General features: G+C 37.8%; 1 protein-coding gene across 4 annotated transcripts in view; it reads right to left on the bottom strand.

The window, feature by feature from the left end:
* IFT80 (intraflagellar transport 80) overlaps window positions 1-13,668 on the bottom strand; it is a 106,084-nt gene that overhangs the window by 48,868 nt on the left and 43,548 nt on the right. Inside the window, exon 1 of one of the 4 annotated variants that reach the window (XM_060149922.1) lies at window positions 9,986-10,075. The exons of the other annotated variants lie outside the window; for them this stretch is intronic. Within the exon in view, the coding sequence (XP_060005905.1) occupies window positions 9,986-9,988 (3 nt within the window). The 5' untranslated portion in view covers window positions 9,989-10,075. Of the gene's footprint in view, window positions 1-9,985; window positions 10,076-13,668 lie in introns of those variants that run through there. 4 annotated transcript variants of the gene reach the window in all.

Raw genomic sequence — 13,668 nt, forward strand, 5'->3', positions numbered from 1 at the left:
CCCTCACCCCCAAGCTCCTGGTAACCACTAATCTACTTTCATTTTCTATTCTGGCCATTTCATGTAAATGAAATAATACACTATGTGGCCTTTTGTGACTGGCTTCTTTCACTTAGCATAATGCTTTCAAGGTTCATCCATGTTGTAGCATGCATCAGTATTTCATTCTTTTTTATAGTCAAGTAATATAGTATTGTATGGATATACCATATTTTGTTTCTCCATTCATCATTTGATGGGCATTTGAGTTTTTCAACTTTTTTTTACTATTATGAATAACGCTGCTATGAACATCTGTGTATAGGTTACTGTGTGGACATGTTTTCAATTCTCTTGTATACATACCTAGGAGTGGAATTGCTGTGTCTGTGGTAACTCTATGTTTAACATTTTGAGGAACTGCCAAAATGTTTTCCAAAGTCTTAGGCTAATTTTCTGTTGAGTCTCTACTGTAAGCACAAGGAACAGACAATCAAATCATTTAAAGTCATTTGGATTAGCTCCTCTCCGGGTAGGTATACAAATGACTGAATACACAATTAGGCTCATTTTTTTCATTTACTTTGGTTTTAGGAATTGCTTTCTAAAAATTTAATTTTGTTTTATAATTATGTAAAATATTTACAGGGTATCAAAATTAAATTTACCCAAAAAGTATATAAAACAAAGTATAATCAAAGAAGTCCAACCTCTATCCCTTTTCTCTCTCCTATTCTCTCCTTCTCAATATTGATAATTATTTTTTAATTTTATGTTTTATCCTTATATCTTCCTTCATTCTAAGTGTGTATGTGCACAGCTGTGTGTGTGTCTCTGTGTGTGTGTGCATGCACCAGCATTTATCTAAGACAGGGGTAGGAGTAGTGATACAAATAGGTCCAATATGAAGACATTATCTATTGTAGTATATGGATATGCATATCCTTTTATAGCTATTGATAGTATGATCAATATGTTTTTACGTACTCTGTATATCCATACATGTGACTTCCAGATTGCTATAGCTGAAGCTAAAATTCTCCAGTAGACTCCTTGAAAGACTCATGGGAATAACATTCCTTGAGTTCTTGCATGTTTATACCAGTATACTTATGACCTTTATATTTAAAAGCCAGAATAGCTGTAGTATCCTATGTTAAGCATTGTACGGTGACGCTATTAAAATCTGACGGCATTCTGATTTTCCTCCCTTTATGAGTGACTTGTTCTTTTCCTTGGATGCCCACAGGACTTATTTCTTCTTCTTTAAACTCCTACAGTTTTATTAGTGTATATCTGGGTGTTGGCCATCTGGGTCAATTTTCCTAGGTATCTGGTATGCCTTTTCAATATCAATTTCAGATCCCTTAGGTCTGAGAAAATCTTTCTTGAATAGTGGCTTTTAGTATTTTTCTGTTCATTGCCTTGGACTTCTCCTTTAAAGATCCCTATTATATGTACTTCAGATTTTCTCTGCCAATCTTCTGTATCTATCACTTTCTATCAAACTTTATATGTCTTTTGCCATTTCCCTGCTCCCATTTTACATTCTATTTATTTTAAGGCATCATCCACTGTGTTCATTGGCTCTTATATTCCTTCTAGTTTGGTCTTCATTTCTGTAATAATTTTTCCTTTTTTAAATAATTCCCTCCTGAGTTCTGTCACCTCTCCTTAAAAGTCTCCCATTCTCCCGTCACCTCATTTCCTAGTTTTTCTAATTCTGATTTATATGGTTATTTAATAGCTTTTGTCATGGTTTTAAAACATTCTTCAACTTCTTTTGAATTAACTGGTTGCAGTGCTTGTCTGTTTATGGCATGGTTTTGTTGTCTTTGGCAACATTATGTGATTTGACTGTGATCCTGATCTTCTGCTCATTTTTAAGTGAAATGGGTTTTGCTGTACTTTGGGGAGGAAGGGATGTTCCAGAAGGATAGCTCTAGAGCTCTCTCTTCTGTTGTTTTCTCACAGTGATTAAAAAAAAAAAAAAGAAAAGCCTCCATTTTTTGAGACTAGCATTCTCTGCTTCTTCTCCAACTTTATTTGGATCTATTCTCATCTGTGCTCAATTGTGTCTGTTCTAATCAAACTGGATTTTAATCTCAGCAATTTCTGCAGTACAGGGCTTTGTCCCAAGAGGAAGCTTGATTTGTTAGTTTGAAGAGTACATTCGACCCAGGCATCTCCAGCACTGTCAGATCCTGTCATGATCCCCTTGCACTTACTCCGAATTGGATTCTACAGAAATTTCTTTCCAGTTTCAGCTGCTGTTCTCAGATTGGTCTGTCTCACTTTCAGGTATCTGTTGGTGATTTGGGAGTTCTTCTTTTCTTGTGGTCTTAGAAACCTGGCTACCTTTGCTTTGCTTCCTCATACACAGATGCTGTTACCATGTATACCTGTCAATGGTACTTCTGGGAAAATCGCTTGTATTTAGGGTTTTGTAGGGATAGAGTACCACCCACTTTTGCTGTAGTTGCTATCTGTAGGTTTTGGTTATAGTCTTTTCCTTTCTCTGTTTTATGAGGAGATTTGAGAGGATTGAGAAACTATGCCACTATACCCAACAACATGGATAAATCTCACAGATACATGGTTGAATGGAAAAAGTCAGACAAAAGTGTAAATACCATATGATTTCATTTATATAAAGGTTAAAACAATCAAAACTGATCTGTGATGACAGAAGTCAGAATAGTAATTACTGTGGAGGGGTAACTGATGGGGGGAGGCACAAAGGAAATTTCTGGGTTGTTGATAATATTCTATATCAATATGGGCAATGGTTTCTTCGGTACTTGTATATATAAATAATACTGAGCTGTACACATAAGATACTGTACATGTTTTATCTCAATTAAAAAAAAAATGCTGCCTCTGCCATTATCATTCCCCCAACCTATTTTATTGAAATTATACTTTTTTTTGTTTTGTTTTGTTTTGTTTTTGTTTTTGTTTTGCGGTACGCGGGCCTCTCACTGTTGGGGCCTCTCCCGTTGCGGAGCACAGGCTCCGGACGCGCAGGCCCAGTGGCCATGGCTCACGGGCCCAGCCACTCTGCGGCATGTGGGATCTTCCCGGACCGGGGCACGAACCCGTGTCCCCTGCATCGGCAGGCGGACTCTCAACCATTGCGCCACCAGGGAAGCCCCTGAAATTATACTTTGTTTTCATATTTTGAGACATAATATTGATCTAAAATAAGTAAATGTCAATACTAAAAAATAAAAGGATATATAAAATATATATATATTTATAGTAATCATAATCATGTAAAGATGTCTGCTCAATGACTTGTAAGGCACACAGAAAATGAAAATATTTGATTTTTTTGTATGTTATGGTTATGGGTATTATTTTTTCTATTTTTTGTTATCATTATTTTTGTTATAGTTTTTTGCCATAAATTTCTTCAATATATAAGCTGTCTTGTGTATTTAATTAAACTATTTAATACTAATTACTATTTGTGCTTTCACAATACTGGTAAGGTTTTCTATTTTTTTCATAATTCCAAGCAATAAATTGTAGCTAACACGGTTTTCTTAGAATACAGAATATGAAAAAGTATACATAAATTACTTTTGACTTGGATAAGTGAAAATAATTTATAAAAAAATAACAATATGTACCAAAATCAGAAAAAAGCAAATTCATATTTGTGCTTCTTGGTGAAAAAAAACAACAACACATGTTTTGTTGTTCATTTAAAAAAAGGTTTTTTAATGTTTTTAAGTTACTCCACCAGAGAGGAAGTTTACTTTAACCAATTTAGCCTCATCCGAAATAAGTACAGACATATCTGAAAATTTACCATTATTCTATTCTTTATTCATTCTTCCACAATTATAACCTTTGCCATTAAATAAGTATGATATTACATTATCTGTTTACATATCAGTACTCTCAAAAGAGGTGAGCTACTCCTCGAGTACAGGTATGGATATTATTCCTTGAATAGTCAGAATATCACACAGAACTTAACACACACAAATATTTGTTGAATGGATGAATGAATGTGCCTGTGTCTTTAAGCAAGCCTTCCTTCCCAGAGCTTAACCATGACTTCAACCAAACACGACTTTTAAAATTTAAACAAATCCAAGGAGCAAATTAAAAGCCAAAGATTTACAAATTTTAAACTAGCCATCTCAAAAACATCAACGAAACTGACTAAATGGATCAATTCTAGTAAAACTAGTCAAAATGCTCCAATGGAAGTCATTAATTAAGTTACATCAGTTGAGTTAAAGTAAGTCATTAAAAACCAAAACAATATATTTTGTCTGTACAATGATGCGTTAAAACGCAACATTTGGACTTCCCTGGTAGCACAGTGGTTAAGAATCCACCTGTCAATGCAGAGGACAGAAGTTCGAGCCCTGGTCTGGGAAGATCCCACATGCCGTGGAACAACTAAGCCCGTGTGCCACAGCTACTGAGCCCATGAGCCACAACTACTGAAGCCTGTGCTCCTAGAGCCTGTGCTCTGAAACAAGAGAAGCCACCACAATGAGAAGCCTGCGCACCGCAACTAGAGAAAGCCCGCGCACAGCAACGAAGACCCAACACGGCCAAAATAAATAAATAAATAAATAAATTTTTTAAAAATGCAACATTTATGGAACATCTATATGTTAAATGTTTTTATAAAAATTAATTTATTTATTTTTGGGGGCTGCAGTGGGTCTTCGTTGCTGTGCACGGGCTTTCTCTAGTTGCGGCGAGCGGGGGCTACTCTTCGTTGTGGTGCACGGGCTTCTCATTGCAGTGGCTTCTCTTGTCGCGGAGCACAGGCTCTAGGCGCATGGGCTTCAGTAGTTGTGGCATGAGGGCTCTGTAGTTGTGGCTCGCAGGCTCTAGAGCACAGGCTCAGTAGTTGTGGCACACTGGCTTAGTTGCTCTGCGGCATGTGGGATCTTCCCGGACCAGGGCTAGAACCCGTGTCCCCTGCATTGTCATGCGATTCTTAACCACTGCACCACCAAGGAAGCCCTTAAGTGTTGATTTAAAAAAGATTAAAAGTAAATTCTGTAATAGAACTCTGATGTTGTACTGCTTGCTAAGTTTCTCAATTCTGGACAACAGGGTCTTATTACTGTAAAGCCAGCCCAGTTCCCTCACTTTATGTTTACATTTTATGGCTTTATGGTTTCTAGCAAAGTTGGTTTTATAGCAAATCTGAAAATACAATTCTAATTTTCATTATAAAGACAGAAATTTATTCATGCAGAAAGAAAAACTCTCAGAGAATTAAACTGAAAATTTTTGGCAAATATGGCTAAGGAGGCTTTGGAACACAAATGGCAACCTCCTCCATTTTCTAGGACCTGGCCCTCCCCAGCAATCCCTATGGTTACTGCATTAGAGTCCTGATGGCCATGTTTATACAACATACCCCAACCTGACTGACCAGGCATGAGTTCTTAACCAAGGTTGGGCCAGTGACCCCTTCCCTGAGGGTATTTAAAACTAGGACTAAGATTCTTATCTCAGTCTGGCTACTCTCCTGAGTAGAGATGTATACTTGAGAACTGTTGACATTTGTCACTTTCCAGCAGGTAAACTGGGGAGGGTTGGGGAGGGGTCAGTTTGCTGGGAAAGGAAAAAGAGGAGGGATATGCAGAGAGAAAAGCAGAGGCAAAAGGCACAAAGGAACCACTTTGTGTGTTTTCTTGGCATTCCAGTTTCTGATTCCTGAGGCCTAGCTACATCCTTGCTCTGGCTTCTAGAAGATAACCCTGTAATTTTAGAGCAAATTGCTCTTTTTTGCTTAATGGTTTCTGTTACTTGCACCCAACTATAATAAAATGTAGGGTAAGTCTGAAGTTCTAGGATCAGCCACACTTCTCTAGCACTACCTCAGTTTTTCCCACTTCTGGCACATCATGTAGAGTACTACTTCCTCCTCTACAAACCTCATATTAAAACACAAAGAAGCACCACACTAATACTACTCAGGAAAGGAAGCAAGCAATATGGCCAGTGCCCATGGAAAAGGCGTCACAGAACTGTGGAGTTGAAAGGAGAGAGGCGATCACTTAGCCCAGATTATCTATTTTATAGATGAAGAAGCTGAAGGTCCAGAAGAAGCCTTTAACTTTGTAAATTCACCACTGGAGCCTTGACTCCAGGGCTCTACAAACATATCAATACTATTCCTACGTTAAAATAAAATAAAATAAAATAAAATAAAATAAGCAATCATACTGGACAGCACAATGCAGAGAACAATTGAGAATTCATCTTCAAATTGTTGACGTATTAAAGGATATTACATCTCTTTGAGGGAGGATACCATTTTTTTCCTCTGTATTCTGTCAAATTTCTTAGGATACCATTTTTTTTCTGTGCATTCTGTCAAATTCCCAGCAGGGAAATGAGAGCTATTTAAACTAAAAAACATAACTTGATTATAACAACTTATAAAAGTACCTCCTAAATGTCAACTTCACTCTTCTCTTTACTACTTCTATATAAATACACTAGAGTAAAAGGATCCTCAAAAGCATATCTTTAGCCAAGTTGGATTAATTCAATTCATAAAATTGTGCATTCACAAATTAAGTTTAGGAGGAAAAGAAAATAGACGCAAAGTTTCTTATTTTTCTTTAAGGTACACTAACGATTTTTAAGATCAATATTCTCTCTAATATACCAGGAATTAGCAAATTGCAGGCTGTCTTAAATTACGTGTTGACATACATAATTGACAATGAAAAGTGACATATAGCAGTATGACCAGTTACTGCAGATGATGAATCATTGTAATTATTTTAACTGAATGGGAGAATGAATGGAGGGAAGACTTTTTATTATAATGACTAACTGATATTCAAGAACAGAGAAAATGAAAAAAGTTCTCTCTTACATAAGCAATAGCACCACCTGCTGATACATAAAAGCAAAGACGTCAGTTAATTTAAAATCTGGCCAAAGGTACTTTATATATTCAGATCTTTTCCCTTGAATTCTGTTCCACTTAACGTAATATAATGCAATTCATTAATATATTCTGTGTATTTATTTACAATAACTATGTTAATTTTAAAGTTTTTACCTTACATATTTGAATCATGCATTTAAAAAAATCAAAGGTAAAAATAAAATGTATTATGGAATCCAGGGGAAAATTTTAGTTTTTGTCTGATATTCCCTGACCACTTCTCCTAGAATAATGCCATCTCCCATACCTATCTTTATTTTTTTATAGCATTTATTACCACTTAACATATCATGTATTCATTCTGTTTGTTTATAGTCTTTTGTCTGCTGGAATAAAAACGCTCAAGAGCAGGGAATTTATTTTTGTTTACTGCTGTTTCTTTTCTTTTCATTATTATTTTTCTTTTTATTATTTATTTTTGGCTGCGTTGGGTCTTCGTTGCTGTGCACGGGCTTTCTCTAGTTGCAGTGAGCGGGAGCTACTCTTTGTTGCAGTGCGCAGGCTTCTCATTGAGGTGGCTTCTCTTGTTACAGAGCACAGGCTCTAGGCGCATGGGCTTCAGTAGTTGTGGCACGTGGGCTTCAGTAGTTGTGGCTCTCAGGCTCTAGAGCACAGGCTCAGTAGTTGTGACGCATGGGCTTAGTTGCTCTGCGGCATGTAGGATCTTCCTGGACCAGGGCTCGAACCCGTGTCCCCTGCATTGGCAGGTGGATTCTTAACCACTGAGCCACCAGGGAAGTCCTCTTTTTATTATCATTATTATTATTTTTTTTTGGCTGCATCGGGCCTTAGTTGCGGCACGTGGGATCCTTCACTGAGGCGCACGGGCTTCTCTCTAGTTGTGGTGTGTGGGTTTTCTCTCTCTAGTTGTGGTACACAGGCTCTAGGGCACGTCGGTTCTATAGTTTGTGGCACTCTGCACTCGGGCTCTCTCACTGAGGCACCCAAGCTCAGTAGTTGTGGCACGTGGGTTTAGTTGCCCCATGGCATGTGGGATCTTAGTTCCCTGACCAGGGATCGAACACGCGTCCCCTGCATTGGAACGCGGATTCTTTACCACTGGACCCAAATGGAACTACCAGGGAAGTCCCACTTACTGCTGCTTCTTTAACACCTAGGGCAAGTGCCTGGCACATAACAGACTCTCAATAAACATTTGCAAAGAAATTAATATGAAAATAAATGAACAAATGAATATGCAGTGCATTTTTAAGCTTCCTTGAAAGTATAATAGCTGTGTCAAAGACTTCAAGGATCTTGATAGACCTTGCCAAATTATGCTTGAGAAAAGCTGTACTTCAACACTTTATGAAGAGGCCCATTTTCCCATTTTCTGATGAGTGGGAAATGGCGTTAGAAAAAATGAACCCATTACTGAAGAAACTGAATATACTTGGGGGTTCTGGAGGCATTTACAATACACCTCTTTTATCCTTTGTTCATTTTTTTTTCAGTTAAAGATTTTCTATGTGGTTCTTTTTTATAATTTCTATAAGACCACTAATTTAAAGTCTTTGTATAGTAAGTCCAATGATGGGCTCTGGAGGGAGTTTCTATTTCTTTTTTTCCTATGAATGGACCATACTTTGTATACTTGTAATTTTTTGTTAAAACGTGGACGTTTTGAATATTATTATGTGGTAAACTCTGGAAATCAAATTATTGCCCCCTCACCAGGGCTTGATGTTGTTGCTTTTTGAGGGATACAGTCATCTGTTTATTTAGTGACTTTTCCAAATTATTTTTGCAAAGACTGTATTCCTTTCATGGATGGTCACTGAAGTCTTCATTCTGTTATCTCAGTGGTCAGCTAGCAACCTGACAGAGCCAAAAACAAAGAAAAAAATACTCCCCCACTCTGCCAATGGGCTCTGAGCTGGGACACTCCTTCAACACTTAGCCAGGCCACCTATAATTCGGCCTTAGCCTTCACCTCCTGCCTGTGCAGAGCCCAAAGACCTGCCAGTAATACTCCTCTAAAGTCTTTACTGTGTGTATGGCCCTGAGCATGTGTGTTGCACACTGAATTCCTCAGTATATGTGACAGCTCTCCAAAGCCGTTATTTTTCCATACATCTTCCTCCTCAGCCTCTTCCTTCCCAGGCTTTTTTGGTCTACCTGCAGCTTGCCCCATTCACCATCCCTTGCCCCAAGTGGTTGTGGGTAGTATGCCTTTACATGCTTTCAACAGATGCCACCTGGGAAGCTACTCCAGCTCTGAGAGATTTCCAAGGAAGGCAAAACAAAGACAAGCCTCTGTGCAGGTGTCTCAGGAGAACCAAAAAGCATAACTACAGTTTTCTGAGAACATGGTCCATATTGTTCCCCTGGCACCAACAAGCTACACCAGAACTCAGGCTGCCATTCCCATGGCCACTGCTAAGCTGGGAATGAGGGATGGTAGGCAGGTAAGCAAAAAACGCCACAATGCTTTCTTACCAAAATTTAGCACCCTCTTTCTTTCTTCATTAAGCATTTCCCTGGTTGCTATAAAGTGTTTTTTTTTTTGCGGTACGCGGGCCTCTCACTGTTGTGGCCTCTCCCGTTGCGGAGCACAGGCTCCGGACATGCAGGCTCAGCAGCCATGGCTCACGGGCCCAGCCGCTCCGCAGCATGTGGGATCTTCCCGTGTCCCCTGCATCGGCAGGCGGACTCTCAACCACTGCGCCACCAGGGAAGCCCTGCTACAAAGTTTTGAATTAGATTCCAGAGCTCTGAAAAAGTTGATTCTGATATTTTTTTTTTTGGGCCAGTTAATGGTTGCTTGAGTGGAGGGACCAATTCTTGGAGCTCCCTACTCTACCATTTTCTGCAACATCACTTCTTTTTATTTTTATTGAAGAATTTTTTAAAGACCTTTACTGCATCTGTACCATTGATACACAGTCATTTAAAAAGGTTCACACTATACAAAATCATATAAAGAAGCAAAAGATCACCCAAATATAGTATTGGGTGTACCTTTAGCCACAATAGTTAGTAGTTAGAGGTAGTTAGAGTTATGGGTATACAATTTTATACAAGTGAGATCACAGGTCTTTTTACTAAATAACTTACCATAGATAGCTTTCCAGGTTATTAAACATCATCCCTCTTCCCCACTTCTAATGACTTGAGGGTATTCCATTTTAGGCATATAGAATATTAACCTAATCAGCCTCCCACTTGTGGACACTTTATTTCTGATTTTTACCATTATAATACTGCAATGAAATTGTTATGCATACATCTTTGTGTACTTGTCCAATGATCTTTAGAGTAAATTCCTAGAAATGAGGGGAAAAAAAGGTTGAAGAAATAAGAATAGAGCCTTGTTGACCTGTGGGACAACATCAAAGGTCTAAAAAATTTGTAATTGGACTTCCAGCAGGGAAGGGAATGGAGCAGAAAAACTTTGAAAAAATAATGGCCAAAATTTCCCCCAGTTTGGTGAAATCATAACTTTACATATTCAAGAAGTATAAAGAATCCCAAACAAGACAAATACAAAGAAAGTCATACACTATCAAACTATTGAAAACCAAAGACAAAGAGAAAATCTTCAAAGCAGCCAGAGGTAAAGGCCACTTTACACTCAGGAGAGCAATGATACCAACAGTCACTTATTTCTCATCAAAAACAATAAAGACCAAAAGAGAGTACAGCAATATCTTTAAAGTGCTGAAAGAAAGGAAAAACAACTCTGTCAACCCAGAATTGTAAATCCAGCAAAGAGGAAAATAAAAAACATTTTCAAATATACAAAAAGAAAGAAAATTCATCACCAGCAGTTATACACTATGAGATATGCCTAAAAGAAGATTTATAGGTTGAAGGAAAATTGTATCAGATGGAAATTAGTATCTTTAGGAAGAAATGAGAGCACTAGAAATGCTAAACATTTCTTTCTTCCTTAATTTCTTTAAAGTGAATATGACTTTTAACAGCAAAAACTGTATCATATTGTGATAGATGTAATATAATTATAGCATAAAGGAAAGGTGGGTAAATGGAATACCATGGATGCAAGGTTCGTATATTTTACATGAAATGGTATTATATTAACTCTAAGTAGTATGTGAGACAAAACAAGCTCCAAGTAATGCTCATTCTCTGGTCAAGGGGCCAGGTAGAGGGGTTGCAATGCAGGACGGAACCCTTTGGACATAACTACCCTTCTCCGAACACACACCATGAAAGAAACCATGGCACTCTCCCAACCAGGCACTGTGTCCTGTGGAAACAGTGGGATGGAGCCCTGGGGAACATTCCCGCTCTGCACTCAAGTGAGCAGAGGTAGCACCTTTCCGCCTCCCCACGTGGTGCTGTAGAGACAGAGCCCCTCAGGCCATTCCAGCCCTGCAATGCCAAAGCAGTGGCCCTCTCCAGTGAGCACTGTGAAGGCTGCCCAGTGGGGCCCCCATCTACCATGCCTGATTTGCACTAATGACAGCAAAGAGGCAGCACCCAACCCCCTCGCTACAAGAGTTGGGGTAGGATTATGGAGAGGAGGGAACTGGAGAACGGTATTCTTTAAGTCTATGTATAAAGCCCTTGGAACACCATCAAGCAGCCTATTCATGCAGCTGACTTGAATCAACACAGTAAAACCATGACAACTAACTGGACTATGGAATACCACCTAAAATGGCTTTGAAAATGAAATTGATATTTGAACAACAATCCACAAAAGTGAGCCAGGATGTGAGTTCTGAACCAATACAGGTAACTTGCCTACTTAAATAGAGGATGTAAATGGGAACAGGAGTTTCGTATCAGCCTAGTGAGGGTCTTTTTAGAAAATTCCAATTTTATGATGAAAGTTAATGGGAATATTAGATTTACTATATAACAACTGAGTTGGAGTAATGTACCTATACAAAAATATAAAAATTTCTGCTTTTTCAAATATTCTTCTCATCAGTCCATTTACATACATGCATAGTAAGGAATATATTCAAACCAAAACCTCTTAGTTACAGCCTCCAAGCATTTGAGGTTTTTTTCTCCCACTAGAAATATTTCTTGAAAAACATTAAAAGAAAATATTTACAAAAACCACATTTTTCTAGGCTTATTATTTCACAGATAACCTGAAAGTTTACACCAACATCATTCTTTAAGCCTTATATTAAAAAATTACTGTCCAATTTCTGTCAAGGAAGCCTAGATAAGAATTTTTTAAATGTTGATTAAGAACACTGCACTCAACTAAAAATCTGTGAAGAGCTCTCAAAACAGAGCTCTCAAGATAGAAATCTGATAAATTTGTAGCAAATCCTTCCTCAGGACCAGATTTTTATAATATCTAATATTGAAATTATTCCACAGAATCTGGCCCTGGATAAATGATTACTACTATTAATTATACAACTTTAAGTTGCAGATTTTGAGGGAAAAAAAAGAAGCAAGGAGCTACATTTAAGTGTGACATTTCTAGGTTGAAGAAAACATGTACTTACTTCTTAAAAGAAGCCTTAATAAGTTTTTTTCAACAGATAAACAACTGTGTGAGAAAACTATGCAGCACCAGCTGACTTAAATTTTTGGCTCTAACTTGACACCACTTACCCAGTAAGTAGAAAAGGTGAAGAATCTCAATAAGCATTGTCCTTCTTACCTTTCACCATACGAACTTGCCTTGACCCTCCAAATAGATTAGTTCTCATTACGAGGAACAGCCTGTACCTCCTTGTAAAATTTATTACAACTGTAATTAAATAACTGAGTGGGTAATTAATTATTTAATACCTGTCTTAGCAACAAGAAAGTAAACTCCACAAGGGGAATGTCTGCTTGGCATTTTTTAAAAAGATGTGCAGGAAGTAATTATGCAGTAGGTAATTTGGTTTTGATTCAAAATGCTTATAGCATTTATATCTTAGTGAACAGAATTACTTCCCAATAAAGATGTATATATTCTATATCACCTTAAAAACAATTTTCCATGTTTTAATTATATATACATATAAATTAAATAGCTTCAAAACTCAACATTTGTTTAAAAAGGAAAGAAAACTGAATTACATGATTAGAGAATCCAATGAATTTTGCAAGCAAAATAAAATTAAAGGATAAATCTAGTTTTTTCCCTCTTCAAAAATTATACAAAGCATGTTTTTTATTTGAAAACTTTAGAAAACGCAGTTATGAAAAAAAATCACCTATCACTTCAAACTCCAGGAATAACCATTGTTAAAATGTGTTATATTGTCAGACTGTTTTTCTATTCATATATAGACACATATCTTTACACAAATAGGACCATCCTATAGATAAAATTTGTAACTTTTTTCTGACAATATATCTTAAAAATCTTTTCATGGCATTATGAAAGCAGATTATCACTTTTAATAACTATATAACAGGGCTTCCCTGGTGGCGCAGTGGTTGAGAGTCCGCCTGCCGATGAAGGGGGGCACGGGTTCGTGCCCCGGTCCGGGAAGATCCCACATGCCACGGAGCGGCTGGGCCCGTGAGCCATGGCCGCTGAGCCTGCGCGTCTGGAGCCTGTGCTCCGCAACGGGAGAGGCCACAACAGTGAGAGGCCCACGTACCGCAAAAAAAAAAAAAAAATATATATATATATATATATCAAAGCTGATTCATGTAGAGCTTTTCTGGGTGGAGGAGTACCAAGGGCTCAACCTCCTCACCTCTTTTCTACCCCACAGTAACCCCTAAGGGGGCTCCACATAAAATAACTACACTTTAAAATAGTAAAATCTAGACTCTTTTAGATGGCAAACACAGATCTGGTC

This window comes from Lagenorhynchus albirostris, chromosome 5, assembly GCF_949774975.1.
Source record: "Lagenorhynchus albirostris chromosome 5, mLagAlb1.1, whole genome shotgun sequence".
NCBI classification, from domain to species: Eukaryota; Metazoa; Chordata; class Mammalia; order Artiodactyla; family Delphinidae; genus Lagenorhynchus; species Lagenorhynchus albirostris.